At 33.5% G+C, this 23914-nt stretch overlaps 1 protein-coding gene across 47 annotated transcripts in view; it reads left to right on the top strand.

The window, feature by feature from the left end:
* Positions 1 to 23914, top strand: part of RIMS2 (regulating synaptic membrane exocytosis 2) — a 447453-nt gene that overhangs the window by 245952 nt on the left and 177587 nt on the right. For 28 of the 47 annotated variants that reach the window (XM_031504055.2, XM_031504067.2, XM_031504056.2 and 25 more), the window contains 3 exons: positions 12180 to 12310; positions 15003 to 15174; positions 15707 to 15860. In XM_031504055.2, coding sequence (XP_031359915.1) covers positions 12180 to 12310; positions 15003 to 15174; positions 15707 to 15860 — 457 coding nt within the window. Of the gene's footprint in view, positions 1 to 4949; positions 4998 to 12179; positions 12311 to 15002; positions 15175 to 15706; positions 15861 to 23572; positions 23600 to 23914 lie in introns of all 47 variants that reach the window. The other 19 variants (XM_077782606.1, XM_021546524.3, XM_021546510.3 and 16 more) reach the window with 2 other exon arrangements.

Here is a 23914-nt window from a genome sequence, read left to right as displayed (position 1 = left end):
CAAAGTGTGATTTTTCAAAAGTGCTCAGTTGAGGCCTGACATATTGAAAAGGAAAGGCAAATGGAATGGAAGCAATGCAAAACTGGTGTTAAAGAAGTTTGGAAATTTGAAAAGTCATATTCATGATACTTCCAAGTTAGGTATGTTGAGTGTACCATAAAAATACACATAAAATCCAAGCAGACTGTTTCTAGGTGGCACAGAAATGGTTTATGGTATTGATAGAGGAGACAGAGAATATTTTTGTCTCTTCAGTAGCCATGTTGGCTCCATTTTGCAATGCATGAGACATTATTTGTTTGCTCATCAGGAGAACCATTTACAATATATAATTTTCTGTAGTTGTTGTACTTAACTACTTTGAAAGATTCAATCCTTTGGATAAATGGAAAACTAAAAATCTTGACTGTAGAATGCAGAGTGCTTTGCAAAAGTACACAGACCAAAGTTCCTAAAAACCCTCTTATTTTTACAAGACAGTAAAAATTGTTGATAGGAGAGACAGGGAAGAAAGAAATTCCTTTTTTCTAAACTTCATAAAATATTATGCTGTCAAAAAGCTGTGGTGCCTAGCTTCCAGCAGGAAATTCAAGAGCCAGAGGTAGCTGCTCAGTTGACCAGTGCACACAAACGATGGAATAATTGTCCAAATAGGAACCACATAGAAATGACTTTCTCACTTTTCAATTTCAGATCAAAATCATCATGAGTTTAAGATCAGGATTTTTAGTGAAGTCAGTAAGTCTTTTGATTTAGTGGTTTCATAGGATACTGAAGCTTAAGTATATAATCATAGTATTGGGAAATTTTAAGATATATTCTAATTTATTGAGAATAACAGAAATACAAAGGTTTTATTTCTCAGAATGGCATATCAAATTCAGTGTTTAACTCAAGAAGGCATAATTCCTATTTTTGTTTATTTTTTGAATGTTTCACTATATAAATGCCTATTCTAAAAAGTTTCTTTCCATTTAAGGAAACCAAATAATATTAGGAGACATTAGAAAATCTTTCCCCTTTTTTTGGTCCTTCCTTATGTACTGTTTGCAATTACATTCAATACTCCCTACTTCATATTAGCTGTGTTTCCCTCAGAGAGCAGCTGATACCTATCTGAGAACACAAAGCTCCAGCTGAGTGAAACTGAAGTCAGAAATACTCTGTAGCTCTCTAAAGTTGCAATTTATACATCTAAGGATAGTAGACAGTTTGAAAGTTTGGATGCTTGTCTTGTCTGCCCAGCTAATGAAACATTGGAAATTGCTGTGTTTCATGTTAATCATGCTAAGGGCACAAACCAGCTCCTGCTGCTATTGTGTTAAGACTTTACCTTGCTGGTCACAGTGTCTGAAGATGCTCTGCACAGGAGGCAACATGGGACCTAACTGAGCAAATCACAATGTGTACGTTAATATGCATTTGTAGAAATAGAGGACTTTATGAGAATTGAAGTATTCTACAGGAAGAGTGTTTTCAAAACAACCAGTATAGTTTAGTTTTGATGTGATACTTTAAGATAGTTTTGAAAAATTAAAAATGTTGTGACATTAGATTTGGGTGTTTATATTCTTGAATGTGTTATGATGAATAGTTGTTTCTCCTTTACTTTTTAATATTTGGGTTTATCATTCTACAATTTTTAAAAGTTTTGAAACCTTAGAAGAATTAGTGAAAAAATCCTGTTCAGTTGGAGATGTTTTGAAAAATTACAATGGACTATGAGATTTTGTAATTTTGGACCTTTAACAAAGGTGAAGTAGTAAGGTAAAACTGAAGTTTAAAAATCTCCTCAAGTTACAAAAACTATTTTATATTGAATGCTACAAAATAGATGTGCTACAGTATTTTGGTTTTCCATGTCTTAATCAGATCTTTTCTAACAGAACAGTTGATGGATCACATATTCATTCAAAATAGCTGAGTAAGGTAGAAATGAAAGGAAATACTAAATTCTGTATGTATTCTTTATGGGGAGTGCATAGGCAAGAGAATAACTACATAACCCTGGCAATAAATAAGCTGTAAATTAATAAATGAGGATGTTGCTCTTCGTGGAAGTGGTGGGTCAATGATATTCTGGGTGATGGTGGTTGAATTCAAGCAGGTATGATGGATCTAGGAGAACAGATGAAAGGCAACATTTTTGAAGTGTTTTCTATATTTTCTCTGCCTTTGAATAGTAGCATGTGTACTGAGGGGTTGCTGTTAGTGCAGCTGTGGTTGCTGTGAAATAGAGGCAGTGAAATATGAGAATTGTTGGCTGAAATGGAGATACAACAATTTAGATGAAAGTCTGAAATATTTGAATGAATACTTGAGCATAGGTTTATTCAGACAGTGCTCTAGAATCTTAAAGGACTTTTTAAATATAAATAGTATTTTGGAATCTATTTCTTTATTTTCAGCGTGGTTTTAGCTGGTTTAGCTACAGCAATGCCACTCTAGTATTCAGGGATGTCTTCCTCTGTCCAGTCTTCCATGTTTCCCTCTGTATTGGCATTGGTCTGTGTGTTTTCTTTGTGGAGGTTACAGTGGCAAGTCTAGACCTGACTAATAGGATTGACCACAAAGCAAACCATTGCACATAGACATTAAATCCTCTTTACCTTAATTATTCTGCCCAAGTACATATTTAATTGAACAAATTATGTACAACTACAGTAAACTATTGTGTGTTATAACTTGCTAATATAATTTATCCATATTGTCTGTGTTTTATTTTATAACACTTTTTATTCATGTTGTTTTTTAGGGGAATATCTGACTGTTATTGCAATTATCGATTTTCTATTTGTTTTGTCTCATTCCTGTTTCTGTATTTTTTCACTGAGTTGTTTTTTATTTAATATAATTTTGAAAAAGCCAAAAGTATTCTTTGTATGTTGGTGCTCTTAGCTTAACTACTGAATTTTAGCTACATTTTCAATGCTGTATGAAAAGTATAACTTGAAATGCTTTTCCAATAGTTAGGTTTAGGAAATAATAACATAAGACCATATTAATGGATACAAGTATAAAATCACAGTATTTAATTTTTGTACTGGTGGAAGTTCTAGCAGAAGAGGGGTGCCATTTATCAAATGAATCTCTTTCCCTGTACATTTGAACCACAGAACCACTTCAATAGATTTTCCATACATATTCAGATTATAAAGTAATTAAAATAAAGTTATATTCATTATAGTTGTAATATATGCAACATAACTGAAAGCCTTTATGGTACATTATGAAGGGCCTATATGTCAGCACATTGAGGAGATGAGATCAAGTACAACACATGCTACCCCTCCCCTTTCACATGTACTTTGTCCTTTTCTTCCTCCCCTATAAACCTCTATAAAATTAAATTGCTGTTGCTCTAACATCAAAACCTGGAAAATTCTAGGTAGTGCACACAATGTGTTGATTTTCCTCCATTTTCAAGGCAGAATATGACAGGTGAGGACCCTTGGTGCATGGTGAGAGAGATTCTGTCCCTCTTAGGATGGTAATATTCTGTGATAACTTATTTTTTCCCTTGTAAAATGGAGCTGAAGCAAGCTGAAGATCTACTTTTATTGTGAGTAGGTCACATTCTGACACCCTTAACACTGGACTCTGCAGTTCTGCCTATGCAGAATGACAGGTAGAGTGTAGCTGCTGCACCTTGCAGAATGCAGGGAGCACACCAGACAAAACCCGTGATCCAGACTGCCAAATGTTATGTATCCTCTTTCTTTGATATAAGAACAGATTACTTCACACATTTTATAGAACAGATTTCTTGATCATCTGTGCATGCCAAATAAGCAAGGAGGGTGGCAGAAGCATCATCACAGTGCCTATTTCCATGCTTTGAGTACATTTCTAATGGAAGTGAATATTGAGTAGTAGCTTCTTTCTATCATTTTGAATTAGATCAATAATCTCATGAAAACTGAAAAAAGGTAAAGGAGATTCCAACCTGTCAGAAGGCTGTGATTATTGTGACCTACTCCATGCTCCTGTTCTCCCACTCACCAGCCCTCTGAGGTATCAACACATACTCCTTTTCCTGTCCATGGCCCATACTCTGTACCAATTTTGTGCCACTCCATTAGCTGTTGCCCTAAGGTGAAGGTGGGAAGTGGTTGCTTGGGATTTGCAGCTAGTCCAGGAATTTGTGTTGTCTGTACTTGATGTAGGCTTGCTGCAGCCACTGGGGGCCACAAGGTTGTATGTGGTCTGAACTGTTACAGCACAAAAATATGTTATAAATGCATCTATATGTATGATTTGCTAAATTTTCTAGATCCCATTTCACTCAAGGATTTTGTGTGTCATTTCTCTCATGATTGCTAGAGAATTGAAATACATAGATTGTACCTTCCCCACTATAAAGTTAATACCAGGGAGCACTAACTTTCTTTTAATTATTTTCTAAGTATTTAGGAGGACTTTCCGTAGACATGACTCTTAAAATCGCAAAAATAAAAACCTTTTATTTTACTCACTTTCCTAAGTAACCATAGCAGTCAGTACGTAAATGGAACTTGTTTCTCTCTGAATATGCATGTACAATCTCCCTGAAAGAGATTATCAACCTTATGTTTCTAACACCACTTTTAAATCACACTTTGCCTACCTGTTGTTTTTGTTACATGTTATTTCTAAATATATTGTAAATGTTGTCTACAGACTTGCACAGAGAAATCCTTGCTCCTGGGGAATCAGTGGCAAAATTCCTGCTGACTTCCCTAAGGCAAGAATTTCCACCAAAGGGTTTTGATATGATTTAGTAACAGATTTGCAGATTTAATTTATGCATTGCATTAAAATGCTTTTTGTTAGATAAATATGTTGTTGGTGTAAAGCTGTGTTTAAAGTAATAGTTATGTGTCTTTGTTTTTACTTTTGGTCTTTTAGTTTCCAGCGTGTTGTCCTTTTTGGTTTTGTTTTATTGCTTTTTCTTTAATTTTGCTTACCAGAGCCAAAGCCTTAGTAGAAGAACAACGCCTTTTGTTCCTAGGGTTCAGGTAAAGACTTCGTCTGCCTGACAGAAACTAAAGTTGTGGGTTTTCCTTTTGTTTGTTATGGAAAATGCATAGTAGGAAAACGCTACATTATAGTCCGTTTTCCCATATTTTGAGTGTGTTGCTTTAAACCATATTAACAACTTTCATATCATCTTGTGAGCAGCTTGTAAAATTCTGCATGGGGGTTAAAATATTAAATTAAAATTTAAAGAGACATCTAGTTTTTGTTTGCTGTCTGCCCAATATTAAACTTATACAGGTTTCAATAGTGATGATGGCTATGCAGCCCACAAACAAAATTTGTGTATTGTTTAAGCAATAATAATTTTGTGCTTGAGTTTATTATATAAAGATGGATGTCTCTTTAAATCATTCATTATCATTACTTAACACATTTTTTTGCATTTTCCACATAATAGTAGCGTCTTGAGTAGAAGACAGGCAAAAAATTTGTACCTTGTTTAAATAAACAAATTTCTTGTGCATGAAACTTGGTTCTTGCATTTTAAGTATATTTAAATAACCAAAACTCTACTTGAATAAAAAATTAATTGCCCCTTTTTCTTCCTGAATGTATTTAGCTTTGATATTCTGTTTAGGTACAAGTTGTTTGCCTTTTTTTCATTAGGAAGCTTCTAAGGTACTATAGAGTTATGCAAAAGTAGGTTTTACTAATATTCGATTCTGCTTATCATACTTTGCTGCATGTTTTTAATTTTTTTTTTAACTAGAATGTTATCTGATTTTCTTACAGAATATCTTTATGGAGATGTTAATCTTTGGTGTGGCAGCTTTATAAATGTTTTTCTTTGATTAATTGACCAAAATGTAAAGGATGATCAGAAAGAGATGAATGAATTTCATTATGAAATGGAAAAGAGATCATATATATGTTTATATATGTTTATAAAGGAATTATAAATAAGACTGCAGTTAAGAAATCAAATATGACTCATATTTGATAAAGCACAGTTTTTCACAACATAGTATTCTCAAAAGTATTTCTAACATCTGCTTAAATATAAATTCAAAATTAAGGATTTCTAAAGAAATAAGAGATTATAAAATAATGCCTTTATTGTATGATTTAAAATTAATATATTATGTGCTATTGACGTAAACTGGTTTTGTACAATAAATTTTAAACATCTTTTAGCATGATTAAGAAAGTTGGATTCTGCTCATGATAATGAAATCAGAGAGGTATAATTACAAGTTGTTAAGTAGTTCATAGAGGTAAATATTATACATTACATAAGTAGTTTTTAAATTTTCTTTTTTATATATGTGCTAAATAAATTTAAAATATATATGAGAGTCGATTGTTCAATTTAAAAAGGAAATCTCTGCCTGAAACCCGCATGTTTCATGAAATACTGTAATGTAGAAATAACATGTAGTAGTTCCTTATTTTAATTCCATTATAAAAAATAAAAACATAGACATAAAAATTGTCAAGAGGTGAAAATGTTTAAGGATTACTTGCTCATCCTTTGGGTGCATTATTTTTTATATTGTAGGTAAGAATTGTCCTTACCCCAGTTTTGTCTCTACATAATCGATGCTTGTGGATGTGTCTAACAGGTTTTTTTTTGCAGAGCCTAGTAACAGTCAATGCTAAACATAAGGGTTTTGACCAGAGTTCCTGAAGAACTCAAAATTATGACCGTGGCAAAATCTTTACAACTACTTTGAAACAAAAAGTCATCCATCTGCCCACTTTTAGTGGTGATAGTAGATAGTATGAAAAGATTAATGTTAGATATAGTTACCATGCATGCTGCTGAAAGAAGAGGAATTCTCCAGTGACTTCAAACAAGGGTATTAGGATCAGTCCAGCAGCAGCACAGAACTCTGGTTACTTTTTTGGCATGACAAATTCACTAAATTAGAGCTCTGAGCTGCTGTTTACAGTTGTAAGGAAGTATACATTTCATTGTGGGCTAGGTAAAGCTGTGTCTGTAGAACTTCTTACAAGAATGAGAATCTCCAAACGTTCTCTTTATATTTATTTGTTTCATTGCTCTCAAGAGGGAAATGCATATCTTTATTCTTGCTTGCATCTTCTTTACTTGTTAGTTTGAAATTGATCCTTTCTGGCAAAAGTTCCTCTTCCACACTTCCCTCCATGACATTCCATTAATCTTCTAGCTCACTGGATGATTTCATAGAATCAACATTATTTCATTGGGAAGAAAAACACTCAGTTTCTTTCCTATCAAATGCCCACTGAGCTTTTCCTAATTTTACAGTATTTGTAAAATTGCATCTTTATTTCCTGAACTTTTTGATTCAGTTTGGCATACCAGTAATTTTCTAACTTGTAGAGTGATGCTTTATGAACCCTTGTAGGGAAAAATCTGTTCTTAAAATTGTGTTTTCTGTTTAGTATCTCTTGTTTACTTGGCAAAGCATTCTTTTGAGCCAGAGTTGCCTCTGGGTTTTTTCTAACTTCAAAACTTTCAGACATCCTTTTGGCTTTAATACAGAACATCAATATATTTGATCAGATATAAAAACATGTAAAAGGTAAAACCACTAAAAAAGATATTTTGAAAAGAATCATAGAGTAGGGCAGCCTAAATACTTCTATAATTTCCTGGCCTTTGTATCCTACAAGCCTTTCCATTTGACAGCCTTTTTTTGGTTGTTGTTCAAGCATATTAGACAGCAGCTGAAGCAGAAAGCAATAGTAGTTTGATTTAGCAACCCTCAGTGCTCAGGATTTTTTAAAGGTGAGTTTGACAACATTCAAAACTGGCTTCAGCTATGCCAAAGACATTACCACCTCAGGGCAGTTTCAGCATGTACATAAGCTTAAGTACAATAAAAAGATTACTGCAAGTATTTTTAAAAAGAAACTTGAGGGGTTTTTTTTAAACAAACGATCCCACTGGTATATCTTTGGTTTCAGAATAATGTGAGAAAGAAAAATAGTATATAATTTTAAAATAATAATAAACATAATACATCTATGTAGGTTACATGAAAAATTATAATGAGCAACAGAAGAAAAAAAATGCCTTGCCAGCTGTCTCTAAAAGCCAGTGATGTCTGAGTAGGTTGTGGTGGTAAAAATCAGCTGTAGGGCAGATGGTCTCTCCCAGTGGCACAAGTTTTATCTCTTTTCATGAGATTCGTGAAGTACCCCTTATATAACAAAGACATAACTGTAGCATAGGATTTAAATCTTCAAATATTCTCTGTTTCTAAATCTAAATTCTGACTGACAATATGTTTTGCCTGTATGTCCTGTATTTATGTATATAAAACTACATTAGAATTGCATAGTTGAGCAGTCAAACACTCATGAGACAAGAGTATAGGAAGTGCAATAATATTATCTAGGATTTCTTAACTGATTCCTTTATCAGGGGGAATAAGAGTAGGGATTCTTATATATGATTACTTCTTTTCTAAACTCTGACCTCAGTGCTCTAAAACTTTTAGTGAAGATGAGATTTAATAGAAAAAAAATGAAATCTAGTTAAGCTGAATTTATAGCCTTAATTTATATAACTTACACTAACTTCAAATACATTTGAGGTGCCTTGAGGAAGAGCTTTCACTTGTACAGTTGAAGGAAAGATCTAAGTACCTCGATACCTGCAGTGAGTGATTAACCCAAATAAAAGATACCTAAGCCCATTAAGTCTATTTGAAACTAAAGCTACTCCAGAGGGTGAATTGATTCTCCAGGGGAGGCACCTTCTACTACAGGCTACAGAGGACCATCCTTACCCATTCTGTGATTCTGTGAAACAGGAATGCTAGCTAAATATACTAGATACCTTCTCAGAATGCAACACCAGCAGTCAGCTTTTATATACTGTTTGTGTAGGAAGCTTATTTCAGAAACAGGACATATACTGTTTATATACTGTTTAGGCTGAAGATGTTGAACCTGTGTATCAAAATAGTGCCTTTATCACCAAGCTATGCCACATCCCATTCTTCTCTGGAGTACAAAGTCTCATATGAAGCTGAGATATACTTTGGCTGGGAATAGGAGTGTGTGGTGTTATCACAGCATGCTTCAGTTTAGCAAGTTCCAGACTGGAATACCCTACATGAGTATTGCTCTTGTATTAGACCATTACTGGTTATAAACCAGAAAGAATGAAACTGGGGTCAGACCCACATCTCTGTTTCCTTCAATCCTCTGAGCGCAGAAGGGTTCCTGTTTCCTGCACTCTGTGGCAGTCACTCCAACGTGGTAGCCTGTCTGCAGCAGATGCTCCTCTCAGTGAATAACAGACCATCTCAGTGCACCTCAGTATCAGGAGGCACTGAATTTAGATGCCTGTTTGCCTGAATGTAGGTCATAGCAGAAGCTTAATAAAGCATTAGGTGCATGTCTGGCTGCTGAAGGAGCCCAGGGAAGGAAAGTATATGAGCATCTGTGTGGCTAATTAGTCTCCAGAACTTCAGTGCAAAGTGGGAATATATTCAGGTAGCACCACTTTCTAAGTGAATCTTAGGTGCCTACATCCTAAGTAATCTAGACAGACAAAATCCCATTCAAGAAGGTTTTGTTCAGGTATTAGTCTCAACATTAGCATCAGCCAGCATGATTTTTTATATATTTTATATGTTGCATGTTTAGCTTTCCCTTTCCTTCATTTAGATCAGGATTGTTTTGTTGAAGTTTCTTAGATGTTCTAAACGTATAAAAGCACGTGCTTTTATAAGTGTGTGTGTGTGTGTGTGTGTGTGTGTAAAAAATTCTGCTAGATGTTTGTTCATCCCAGTCTCTCTTTCAACATATATTGTGCCATTTGGCATAGCTAGTTCTTTTGTCACCTCACAGCATTTCTCTCATTCATTGTTTTTGCACTTCTGTTAATCTCTGGTTCCATTCTTTTCATGTTTCACCACCAAGTGTCTTGTCTATTTTACTTTCGTGGTAATTATAGAGCAGCTTTTTATTTGTCCCTTCTTCTAATCCCATTCTCCCCTCTATGGGCTTCTTTGACCATTCTCTCACAGTTTCTTCCTTTCTTCTGCTAGCATCCTAATCAAATGACTGCTTGAGTTATAAGTACCTCTGCTGTGTATTGGAGTGCTAGCAGTGTGAATAGAGAAGAGAGAGAGCTTTCTGGTCTTAATTCTGACTCCTGACTTTTCCTGTAACAATGAAAATTAAAGAACATTACATGGAAAATATGCCCATTAAGTTCAAGTTTTTCCAATTTTTTATTTCAGAACATCAAGGGAAAAGTAGAAGGTATAAGTCAATGCAAATTTTGAGCTCCTGTTCCAAACTACAGTTTTTAAAGCATCTCAATGAAGTTGTGTCAGATGACTTCAGTTTCTGCTTAAGTAATTCTCTAAATATTTTGACTGAAGTTTTCATGTAAAAATTCAGTCTGAAACAAATATATTTAGCTTGCATACGAACACATAATTCTGGTTGTATTTTTGGCAGCTATATCAGGATGATTTCACATTCATCAGTCACAGTTTGTGATAGTGTCTGTATCACAAATAAATTTCATTCTCCTTAAGCAAGCATAATTTTCCACAAAAAGCAAAAGAAGAAAATTGTCTTCAGTGCTTGAGATGTGGGACTAGCCAAGTCTGTCTTTTGCTTCAGGACTCCCAAGGAAACCTACAGGTGGATACATTTAGTGTCAAAGAACATCTAAGTTAACTTAACACTTCAGAGGTTATTAAAGCTGTACTGTTGGTGCAAAGCTTTCTGCTTTTGGTCTATAGCTGGATGGAGATAGCTAGAAGTCCAGATAATTCTCAGTGTAGAAAAAATGTCAAAGCCCCTGGCTTTAAGAATGTAGGAATGTCTAAAATTCACACACAGATGAGTGGCCACAGGGTCCTTTAACTATTAGTACCAGAAATCTTAAAGTCTGTAGCATGACCAATGACAAGATAATGGAGGACAAATATCCCATTTTTAATATCTATTCAAATGGCTGGTGGCTACAGGAATTGCAAGATATGAAGCAGTGAACGAAGTACACTGCCACCAGTAATTGAGTTGGCGTGTCTTAGTGTAATCTCACTTAGTGAAGTATTAGCAATGGCAGAGAGCTAAATCAGCCTCTTCTTTATGGGTTAAAAGTCTTGAGAATTGCATCAAGACCTTTCTTTAGGAGACTGAAATGTTGAAGATGAGGAGCTATGATAGCAATGACAACTCTGTCTCTGAAATTATGTGAGATGATTTCCACAGAAAATGCACCTTCCCCTCTTTATGTCTACCTTAGCTATTCATGTCTAAAGGTGTATTGCCTGGTTAGGTGTGCAGCTGGGCATTATCCTCTCTGATTCTCTTAAGTTCAGGCAGGGTCACTGTTTTCTTTAAATGTCCTAGTTTGCTCTGTCTCAGGCAAAGTCCTCATGAAGAGAGCCTCCTCAGTAAGCTGTAGCTAGTGATACTGCAGTGCTACCACCATGTAATGGCCCCCTGGCCATTTGGAAAGCTTTCTTTTGCCCTAACTACATCATTTTCCACTCCTGCAGTGACTGCTCTGAAGTAGGTATATCCCTTCTTGGCTGATGTATTTGCAGTCATAGAATTCAAACTGAAATAGTTAAATAGCAGTTTGTAATGACTGTAGTGAAAAAGGATAGGAAATCAAGCCTTAGATTGGTTAATAATATCTATGAATGAATAATAGTGGTTTTTACCTTGTTACTGAGTTGGACTATGAAGAGAGTTGTACTACTGAGCCTTCCTGTCAGTATTTATGGAGGACTTACATGATTTTAGAATAAGTGTGTATATGTTGAAAAATATTAAGTGATATGAAATATTTGCAGGTTTATCCCATAGTCTCTTTAGCACAACAGCAGATGAAAAATTATTAATTCATTGTGCATGAACTCCTCAGAAATGTATATATATGAATGGCATACATTAGTAATGCAAGTAATACAATACAAGGGAGAACAATCCTAACCAGAGCACCATGTAAAAACAATTAGTGTGAAGTAAGGTATTTACAGTACAGGGTTTAAAAAAAAGAGTAATTCCTGGTATATACTGAAGCTATTACAATATTAACTTATTTTCATTTGTTATAAATGAGAAGTAGAATATAATATTTTCTGTTAAAGTAACCAATATAAATAGAAGCTCATGAGCAAAATTATTTTTAAGGATTAATATGCAACTTCATTGTAGAAATGAGTTCACTAATTAATATTTTCTTCCTGCAGATAAAACTGTGGTATGACAAGGTTGGTCATCAGTTAATAGTGACCATACTGGGAGCAAAGGATCTTCCTTCAAGGGAAGATGGGAGGCCAAGGAATCCTTATGTTAAAATTTACTTTCTTCCAGACAGAAGGTAGGGTGAACACAAAGACAAGGAATATTTGAATTAGTCTCTTACTCAGGTGGCATGCACAGCTGAGTTTATCAGCCATACGTACATGGAAAAAAGCTTACAATGTTGAGCTCTTGTGTTGAACATGCTATGTAACAGCAAGGTGTCTTTGAACACTAAGCACAAACTTGCTTTCACTGGTTGTATTATTAAATACTGAATAGAAAAGGAAAAGAAAGGTAAATATATGTCTTTGCATGGGAATCTGTTATTTGAAAAGAATGTTATTAGTGTATTATAATGCCTTCATTTCCTATACCAGTTATTCTTCACTAGAGCAAAGAAGATGCTACACAGTCGGGTTCATAAATTTCTGGACTGTGAGTCCAGCAGTTTGGTTTGCCCCACCTTTATGCAATTAAGCAGTAACAGGTTTGGCCTCTGAAACCCACAGATTTTTGTTCACAGTATAAATGAGTTAAGGCTGAAGGGGACTCAGCTGAGAGTTCCCATTTGCACTTTGAAAACTTTCCCTAAAGCACAGGACTCATGTTAATCTGGATGGTGTAATATATGTACTTAGGAAAAATTAAACTGTGGTAGGAGCCCTGTTCCTGGAAAGCTCCTTCACTTCTTAATCCATGATTTTCTGTGTTTCAATTCAGGTTTTGGGAAGAACAACAGAAGATATAGTGTGTTTTCCAGTTTATTTTTGAATTGATGTTTCCTCAGATTGTGTCAGTAGGGGAACATGTTTACCTTTATTTTATAATGTACCAACCAAATAATTCAAAGCTTTAATGTCACTCAAAATAATAGATCAGTGGATTGCTGAATCTGTAGAATAGAATGTAACTTGTATTTTTACTTCCTTTGCTTTTCCAAATGGCAAAAGTGGGAAGATGCTAGCTATTTCCATTCCCATTTGGCTTCAGCAGGAGTTAAAGCTATTTAGTATTTTAGAAGAGGTTGCTTTTCCACTTTCATTGTAAACCATATGTTGACAAGCACATTTTCTGTGGCTACATAATTTGCTGTGTCATTGATGATTAAAAGGTTTTGGGTAGTTTTTCTCAAGGTCACCAGTATTTGAACAGTTGGTTTAGTTCTCTAGTTTATTCAAACTGCTGTAGTGTGTTTGTACCTTCTGAAGCTACAATCAGCTCCAGAATCAGGTCTGCTTCAATTATCTTACCTGCTTTTTCAATAGTAATGAACAATTAATAGGCTAACAAAAGTGTGTTCACAATGTTTTACAATGTAAATAGTGATAACTAAAAATATATATTGGCATTAAATTTTATTAATCTATATATTTTTCCCATGTATGAGAAGCATTCAGAACTTTTCTTTAGTTGTTTTATGTGCCTATGATCAGCAATTTTTCTTACAGAATTGGGGGTTTTTTCCTGATGTGGAAATTCATTTTTCTTTCCATAGATTTAAAAGCTAAGTAGGAAACAGTATATTTCTTGTGTACTAGAAAGAAACATGCTGGAGGTAAAATACTCTTAAGTAAGTCAAGCATTTAATTAGATGAAGATACTGAAACTTCTCTTTGATTTAAGAAATGTAATTGAAAAATGTTGTACAATGTAACTTAGTTCACAAGGGTAAACAAACCTTTTTTATGCTAGTAATAATTTATATATTTTTAACAGTGTGTCTAAAAATATTATTACTTAGGTAATTTTTTGATCTAACTACCAAGTAACAGTTCAGAAATACAATGACTTTATTACAATTGCAATTATTAACAAATGGACTGCATCTGCATTGCCTATTAAAAATCCTTATAAATTAGTATGGCAGCTGCATTATGCAGCAATCAGCAGGTTTAAAATAACCATTGTTATGAGGACTCTTGTCAGTGTTCTCAGTTGAAGGAGTGTGGGTGTTTTTCAGCGAAAATGGTTTTAATCAGAAAATATTAATTCTTTCAAGCAGAAATATTCTGTAAAAGACATTACTTGCAACAACACCCTGGAGCCAAAGCCAAGGCTGCCAGGGCAGCCTTGCCTGGAGACCTCACCTTGTAATGGGGGTTCACCTTAGCCTGGGTGATTCACTGGAGTGACCAAAGGATTTGGGAAGCTGTTTTGAGAACATTTTTTGTTCCAGCGCTGCTGGAAAAGAACATGTAACTCATTTTTGGGGCTTCTGATTTCCCAGGTGGATAAGGAGCCCTTAGCCAGGAAAACCCTGCACTGCCCCCAGATCCCTGACCATTCCTTCATGTGGGGCAGCTGCTCCTTCCTGCTCTGCAGCTGGAGGGAGCCTCTGTGGGACTGGAACTTGACTGAGCCAGCTGGATCATTTTTGAAATGCAGGTGTTCACTGTGCCCAGTGTTGTCTGTAGAGATCTTCTACTGCCAGACTGTGCCTTGTGGAAAATCCCATTTATGGAAATATATTTTACTTTATAAAATGCTGTTTCCAAAATAAAAGAGAATACACCCAAAATCACATTAAAACATCTTAGAACTGGAATTGGCATATAAACTTGAAATGACCTAACCATAGCTTTTAATATGAACTTATTAATTATCCTCAATATATGCACTGACCATTATAATAAAGGAAAATTCATGATGTATAATACCCATGATTCTACAAACTGAACTGCTGATTTAAGATTTCCTATTTTCCATTATATACTTAATGCAGTTTAATGGTGTTTTGAGCATATTTAATGTTTAACTGTTTTTTTCAGTGATAAAAATAAAAGAAGAACAAAAACAGTAAAGAAAACATTGGAACCTAAGTGGAATCAGACATTTATTTATTCTCCAGTTCATCGGAGAGAGTTTAGAGAACGAATGTTAGAAATCACTCTTTGGGACCAAGCACGAGTTCGAGAGGAAGAAAGTGAATTTTTAGGAGAGGTATACAAGTATTTGTAGTTGCTATAGAAGTACAGTTGCTATCATACTCATGTATAGATACAGTATTTTTGAAAAAATTACTAACTGCAAAGCAAAGCTGGTTTTATTGTTTTATTTTTTCTTTTACTTAGTAAACAAATAGTAATCTCGCACATATCACATAATCCTGATACAAGATTCTTTCTGTGTTTTTTTCTATTTTAGTAACATCATGAATGTGGTTTCTCACTTTCTAATTGTTTATAAAAATCCATATTATCCTTAGTCATATTTTACTAAAACTTTTGAATATTGCTCATTAACTTATTTGAAAGCTGTAATAAGGTAATAAGGGTTTTGTGAAAGATTTTTTGGTATATTTAGTGCTCTAAAAGGCACAGGAGATTTTTTCATATTAAAGCAAGGTTTTTATATAACTTCAGACAAGTCTTTAGCAGTAAGAGAATAATAGAATAACATTTATGAGTATGTTTATTTTAAATTATTCTGTCACACAATGCTTTCCTACTTTTAACCATTCTTTCTTTTTTAGATTCTTATTGAGTTAGAGACAGCATTACTAGATGATGAACCTCACTGGTACAAACTTCAAACACATGATGTCTCTTCATTGCCACTTCCCCACCCCTCACCATATTTGCCACGCAGACAGCTCCATGGCGAGAGTCCCACACGGAGGTTACAAAGTAGGTTATTATTAGTTTTACACACTGTGTAGATTTAATTTAAATTAATGCATATTAAATATTAAATTTTTGTAATTGGAAAGCTGTCAGAATTTTTATGTTAATTTGTTGCTGTATTAATATTAATTAATTTCTATGCAGTAACCACAATGAATTAGATCATTGTGGTTACTGATGAGAGTCTGACATGCTACAAATCATATCAACCACTGTGCATTACACCATTTTTTTCTTATAAGACAACTCAGTTCAGATCCTCAGCTCGAGTAAACTATCTTTTGCAATGTGCTCTTTTTATCATGAAGCTCTTTCTTTTGCATTATGTTCATAATTTCATTGTTTAAACAAAAGAAGGTTTGCAGAACCTCTCTCTTTAGCTCACACTTCTTAAAGTAACCTGTGTATAGCATCATATGTATATAAATTAATACTATGGCCTGTTGCCTTGCTTTGATATTATTTTATGTGCTTATATTCACAAATAGAATTTCTTTAAAAATTCTACTATGTAGAGTTTGTTATACTCGATCCATAGTAGTTATCAGTAGATATTTTGAAAATAGAGTATATAAAATATGGTAATATAAATACATACATAAGAATAAGACAGTAAAGGGAAAAATCTGCTTATTCAATACTTCATGGTTTCCCCAGTTTAACTGTTCAATACTGCCAGTGATTTAAAGCTCTTCTTCACTGAATAAACTTTATAAAATACCAGCTGGCCATTATATTAAAAACCCCAGCAAACCAAATTAACCAACCAAAAGACCCACCACCACCACAAAAACTAACAAAACAAAACCAAAACTCCAAAACAAACAAAAAAAACCCCTAACAACCCAAATCCAATTTTTAAGTTTTACTTGGAGTTTCTTTGAGTCATTGTATGTGAGTATGTGTGCATGTTTCACACAAACTCACAGAAACTTATGTGTAGTCATGAAAACAAACTTGGATGTTTCATATGTTCTATGTAGAGTCTTTATTACATAGCCAATTGTATACAAATATTTCAAGCATTTGATCTGTTTTGCTTCTGTGCACTTGATGGTGAGAAGGATTAAAATGCTCCATATCATAATATTCTGAGATAGACACATTATCAGAAACTTAAACTGCATAGCCTTGAAGTTGTAAGATTATACTTGTCCCCAGAAGGATGAAATAAGTGATAGTTAAAAGGTAAAGAGTTCTATTGCAATTCAATCTTCTTCAGTCTTCTCATATGCCATGACTGTTAGTTAACTAAAGTTTTAAAATTATACTTCTTTTATGGTCTATAATGGTATAGACCACATTTTTTAACACATTTAAGAAGCTTCCATCAACTATTTTTACAGACCAATTGGACTCTTTTACTTGAAGTATGTGAAATTCTGGTTTTCAGGAAATATTCAGTCCTGCAAACAAACGCTGTTTGTCAGAATTTCTGTCTGTGCAATAAAAAATTGCCATTAAGAATGAATTTCTGATTTATTTTTAACATATTTCAGTGATGTTTGAGTAAAGATCTGTTGAATGATATTGACTCAAAATTTGAAAGACTTTTCAGGTTTTTTAATGTAGTAATACTACTGTGTAAGTAGTAAAGTGTATAAGTAATAAAAAATAACTAATAAATACTAATACTCATAATGTGCTCAACTGAACAATTGTAAATGTTTGTCTGTAAATATAAAGGAAAGGATTTAGCAAAACTTCTGTTTTGGTGAAATACTAAGATTTGGTATAGAAGTCTTGCTTTTCAATGAAGATGGTTTATCCTGACTGTTCCCAGGGTCCTAGTTTTTCAGCCTCAGGTTCAAAAAACTTCAATCAAATAAGCAATTTTAGATGTTCACTATTATTGCTGGAGAATTCACATGTTCCTACACTAAATAATCCTATTTCCTTTTGTATAGAGATAGGGACCCGATAAAGAAGGATTTTCTCTAGTGGCCTAGGAATATATTCATATCTTGAATCCTTGTGTATCATAAATAATTCTCAGTTTAAACAGATAGTTTTAAATGTACAGAACATGGTGTCCTGGAATTAAAATCCTTGCTTTTTGGATTCTGAAAAGGTATACAATTGGAAATTTAGCATCTGATCAGAGTTCAGCATGGCAGGAGAATCCACTTAGTAATGGGAAAATACAATTTTTCTTTTATTTCTGTCACAACTCTGAAAAGAAAAGTATTTCTTGGTGTCCAAAGAGGTCATGCAATATCCTACTGAGAGATCCAGTACTCAACTGAACAAGGCTGTAAACAATGCAGTGGAAGTTGGCCAGGCCTGAAAGAGGCAGTGCACCAGATGGGCTCCAAAAATGCTCTTTCCAATCTAAATGTCATCACCAGGGACAGGTGAAGAGCAGACAGCACCTCTTAAGACTCTTTGCCTTCACTAAGTGAAATATTTATACTGTATTAATAATGCACAGAAGTTCAGGGTTTCAGCTTTTTTTTTTTTGAGGTATAAAAAGAGTATAAAGTCAATATATTAATTTCTTGTGTCTGAAGATGCTTTTGTATCTTTCAATCACATTATTGTATATGATGAAACAGAAGATGTTATCCAGCAGCACATTATGACAACATGAAGAAAATCTCTAGAACAAGGCATGTCTAGCATGTTTGTCAATGGTTTTCAAAGGATTTCTTAGAACATGTACTGTGAGGTTATTAAGCAGGCTGATTTCAATTTTTGGGGTAAAAATCTGAGTGGTTCAGTCCTCCTACCTTTTGTTCTTTTCTGCAATGCCTCTATGTATAGAATTAGTGATGAAAGAATTTATTGAATGCCCCCAAAAATTGTTACTGTGAGAAATGACAGGAGAGATATTTTGAATTACAACGTTGTTTTTTGTTTGTACAAATATACATTACACATCTCAGCTTTTTTATCTTTATGATTGTCACATAGGGATAAACATATTTATTTGAAGACAATACTTGAGTGTTACTCTCTAAAGGTAATTTAAAAAAACCACCTACACTTACCACTTCTATTCTCTCAGTGGATTGCAATGTTCCTGAAGAGGAGCAGACTGTCAGCCCTGAAGAGCGAAGTTGTATTTACAGATTGCCAGTAGCAAAGTGCAAGCTTCCCACAGAGCCCCATATGCTGCTTTTTTAGAAACCAGCTTTCAGAGAGAGTAGCTTAGTTTCTACATATATTTATCTCTCAATATCTTTGAGTGGGCAGTGTGTTGTGGTACAGACTGATCTAAGTCAGCTGTCCACCTTCTCTTTCCCAGTCCTCTGATCCATATATTCCATTAACTTCCTAGTGATAAACAACCATTCCTATACTTTCTCCTTTGTGTTTTTTGACAAACATCTACTTAGAAACTGGAACTAATATAGAACATAGGATTATGACTTACTAGCTCTTTCAGCTAATTATATTTGAAATTTTCATAACCTGATCCAATTAGTATATTTTAAGCTTTTCCTTATGAGAAATATTGTGTAATGACTTGGTCTATTTTACTTATTGTGCTCAACTTTCAAAGTGTGTTTTTAAAATTACTTCATTTTCTCTTAACATTTACCATAAAATCAGGCATACACCCAGAATTCCAGACATTAAGTAGAATTACAGCCAAACTGAAGTTCTTTTTATATTGCCTCTGAAAAAGATTGTAACCAGAAAATTAAAAATAATTTTAGAGAATATTTAGGAATTCCCATTTTTGGTTGGCTATTTTTTCATCTCACATCAGCTAAAAATCTTATTGGAGAATACATATAAAATTGAATGTGCTTTGGGTGCTGTGTCCATGGTTATGAGGATGTGCAAGCTATTGTTAGTATTTCTATTTGTTGAGAAATTATACAGAAATCAAACAAGGTTTATACCATGGGATTGTCTATCTAAAATTAGTTCCTTTCCATGATGCCGGAATATAGAGATAGAAATCAAATTTGATATGATGCATTATTATTCCATCTTTTACAGTTATACCCACGTAATATGAGCATTTGTGCAGTGTGAGCTGATATTGTAGAACTGAGAAAGAATATGGGGTTATTTTTTGTTTTGGAGAACAATTTTTTTTTTGTTTTATATTGACACTGAATTTATTTTAGAAGCAGATTTTGTTTTACCCTGAGTATTTTAAGACTTTCCTAAATACTTAGGATTGAAAAGAAAACACTAGTTTTCTAAGTCAGATTCTGCAGGTTTAAAACGAAGCTGGCTGGAGTACTGCTCTGCAGCCCACAGAGAGTGCAATGTGCAGTGCAGGTAACTGCTAAGTGTGCAAATGAGAAGAAATGGGAATATAGCAATAAACCCAGACATTTTCAGGTCTCCTGTTGCAGGATAGGTCTGTACAGCAGCAGCTCTCTACAGTTTTTAAATACCACGAGAATTCACAATATTGTTTGAAAAATAAAAAATTTATATTTTGAGCAACCTCAGTAAGGGAAAAGTAAAAAATACATGAGAGATAAACTCTGCTGAGAAGAAGATCTCAAAGATTTTAGAAATTACAGTGTTTGAAAATCAACATGTAGAAGTCAAATATGTTTTTTTTTTCCCAAGAGCTGAAGACCAGGAAAAAATCAATCAAAATTAAAGTAAATGTAAATTAATAGACTTTGGAGTAGTTTTCTTGTAAAGAGAATTTAATTAATTTTAGAATGAAATTAATCAATGACTTAATTCACTGAATTTCATGTTTCTCCAGGCCCATAAAAAATCTGGAGGGAGAGAAATTACAGTAATGAAAATTTAAACTGTCGGGGAAAATTTGATTACAGTTTTGCTCTAAGAAATCTGCATATAATGTGCAAAAACTATATATAACTTTTAAAAAAAAATTATATTACTTTTTGGATGGGAATAAAAAAATCTATAATGTGTAAACAAAGTGTTTTAAATAACATGAAAAATTTTGTCATCTTTTCAGCTTTTTACTTTGTACTTTTTTCCATCAGACTGTATTTTCTGCAGCAATGCTGAGACCTTAACATGATAAAAATTATTACATCTGACTAGAAAAAATCAATCTGATAGACTGAATTAAAAAATAAATAATCCCATTCTTATTAATTTTTGAAAAACATTTTTAAATGGACTTGTCATTGCTGAGTGCTAACAATTTTTATTTTTTGGATGTTCTGTGGCTCTACTATCTGATCAAGGAGGAATGTCATAACTGTTAATTTAATCCCTCTCTTCCATTCTTTAAATGGTAAAGCTATCAAGTCTATATTGCAGAACATCAAGATATACATTTTGTAGTACCAAAATCATTAAAGTTTAACAATAATTTAATTACAGATGTATCTGAAACTTTAATCTGTGAAATATAAGCCCCTGTGAAATGATGGAAAATCTTCCACTGAAAATTATTCATTTGCTTGGAGCTCTGTAGAGGCTCAGTTTACTGCAGAATCAGGATCTTGCTGCCTCAGCAATTTCCTGTTAGTTAGTCACAACTAACTAGTTTGGGTAGTCAGTATGATAATTTTTGGTGAATTTCACTGAACCTGACTTGAGGAAATTATAATAATACTGTTCACTAGTAGGTAAGTGAATTATACTTAATGGACACGTGCATCAGAGACTTTTTCTCCAAATTATAATATGGAGCATTTTATGGTAGATGGCACAGGCCATGATTAATTTATTGTATGATTTTTACCCTAGAGAGCCAAAATGGCAATTAATTTTCTCTTTTATGCTTCTTCCTTAGTTTTTTTCTTTCTTTGAATGGAGCATAGGCCTTGGGCATGTTATCTTTGTTTGCATGCATTGATATTTTGTTCACAGAATATGGATATATATACCAGTATTGTATTTATTGTACATCTATTATTTATTTATTATATTTTATTGTACATCTATGGCTAATTAAATACTTTAATTAAAAGGTATTTAACATGATACAGGGATGTCTAAAAAGGCCTTAAACTATCAAAATATTTGTCTTTTTCTATCTAAATTAGGATATTAATTTACTAAATTTTAATTAAACTACAAAAATACCTAAAACCTGTTTTGAAGCAGTTTAAGAGAATTATTTATTTCTCTGATACTTGATAAAATCATGTTATTAAACTACTCTTCTATTGCATAATGAAGTTTTCAGATGGTTTTAATACTATTCTGATTTCTTTTCTGTGCTGTTACCATACAGAAACAAACATTCCTTTCTTAGTCCTTGATGCCATTATAATCTCACTAATTTTATATTCTTGTGCTTTCAAGAAGCTCTACACTTTTGAAGATCTATCCATCAGTTTAATTCAGAAAGCCCATAATTTTTAACTATATGAATAATTTCTAGACTCTGTTAATAGTTTTTTTTTGTGGGCATGTGGCATGCTTCCACCTTTGGTGTTCAGGTAACACATGGTATTGTCAGGGTAAACTAGGCAAAGTCCCTAACCTGCATTTTTTCATAATTTGGTAGCCAAATAATTTTCATTTTTAATGAAGTACATAGCCATAAGGCATTAGTATTAAGGAATACAAGTATTAGAGAAGTTACACAATAAATCACATCCAAAAGGTTGTAAGTGATGCTGAAAAAAACCCCATCATTCACTTTGAAATTATATTGCCTAGTGAAATTCTGGGTCTGGGACATAAAAATGTATTACATTTATCAAGAAACCAAAGTTGAAAATATAGATATAAATTATAAGTAGTAGGTGATTTAGTAATATGATCCACATATTAGAATAGTTAGTACTTGGATGTCAGAAAATGTGTGACTTGCCAGAAGGCACTTAGTCATCCAGTGAATCCATTAACAGCACCATTTGGCAAGAAATTGAAATTTTCTCCAACACTGTCATAAGAGGTGCATCATTTACTTACAGACTGGCACTATTTTCTATTTAATATGGTGTCTGTGAGCTTTTAAACTACAAGGAATAAAAATATTAATAAAATGAGAAGATATTATTAATGTTGTTCTGGCTTCCTGCCTTCTTTATATTATGACATCTTATGTACCTCATATTTCAAAATCTTCGAATGCAATTAACATTTCATGTTTCCAGATTTGTCAAGATATCCACCTCCTATTTTTTGGTTCAGTTTAGAAAACTTGGTATGATTGTTTGGAAAGCTAAAATACATAAACCTATCAGCTATAAGGAATGCAAACAATAAATCAGGTATTACAAGTATTTAATCATTGAGCTCATACCAGGATTCTAAAATTTAGTGGTAACAACAGTATGTAATTAAAGTTCTCATGAATGTACATATTTACCAGATCAAGACCTAGCAGGAGGGAGAATGACTGGCACATCACTTCAGAATCTGTTAAATTTAAAGTAGGATTCAAAACTACATCTTGAGAAAGTTCTGCTAGTATTGCAGTGCCAACAGAAGTGTGTGATATTTTTAAGGGTAGCAGCTCATATTGTATGCCTAGCTGAATATACATTTTGCCCTTAAAAAGTTAAACACTTATAGTAATAGTCTGCAGTTGTATTTCAAAATTGGAAATTACTGAAATTGCTCTACTAGATCTCTGGCTATAGTGTATAACTGTTGATCCAGAAGTGATTGGGATTTTTGTGGTTTAATTTCTCTTAGCTTCTTGAGTTTCATTTGGAAGGATTGTGGCCTACACTATCAAATTCTTCTATCTCTGGCAGCAATTATAAAAAAAGTTTAAGGTTCTAATAATCCCTGTTACATGTGTTGATTCATGTATTTTTCCCTGACACTACTTCATTTCAATATTTGTTTTCCAGATAAAGGCTTATATTCATATAATTCAGGTAAATTTTCAGCATGCCAGAAATGCTTATTGCTTCCATATATGTGCAAAATTTAATTTGATATTTTATTGGTGTGCTTTTGCTACCTACTGTGCACATACTAAATTGCATAAAAGTTCTTTGGCTTTTCTTGTCTGCTTTTCAATAATAGGTCTTTTGTTGGCTTTCCTTCTCTATTGTTAATGTCTCAATATTGATATTGGAACAATATTGTAACACCATACTTGCTTTGCTTGCCTTTATTTTAGGTAGAGCTATGGTAGGAAAATTGTAGTGAGCTTTATTAACTATACTAGGAAAATGCTATCTTGCTTA

The sequence above is a fragment of the Lonchura striata genome, chromosome 1, assembly GCF_046129695.1.
Source record: "Lonchura striata isolate bLonStr1 chromosome 1, bLonStr1.mat, whole genome shotgun sequence".
In the NCBI taxonomy this organism is placed as follows: Eukaryota; Metazoa; Chordata; class Aves; order Passeriformes; family Estrildidae; genus Lonchura; species Lonchura striata.
This window is presented reverse-complemented; position numbering and strand designations above follow the sequence as displayed.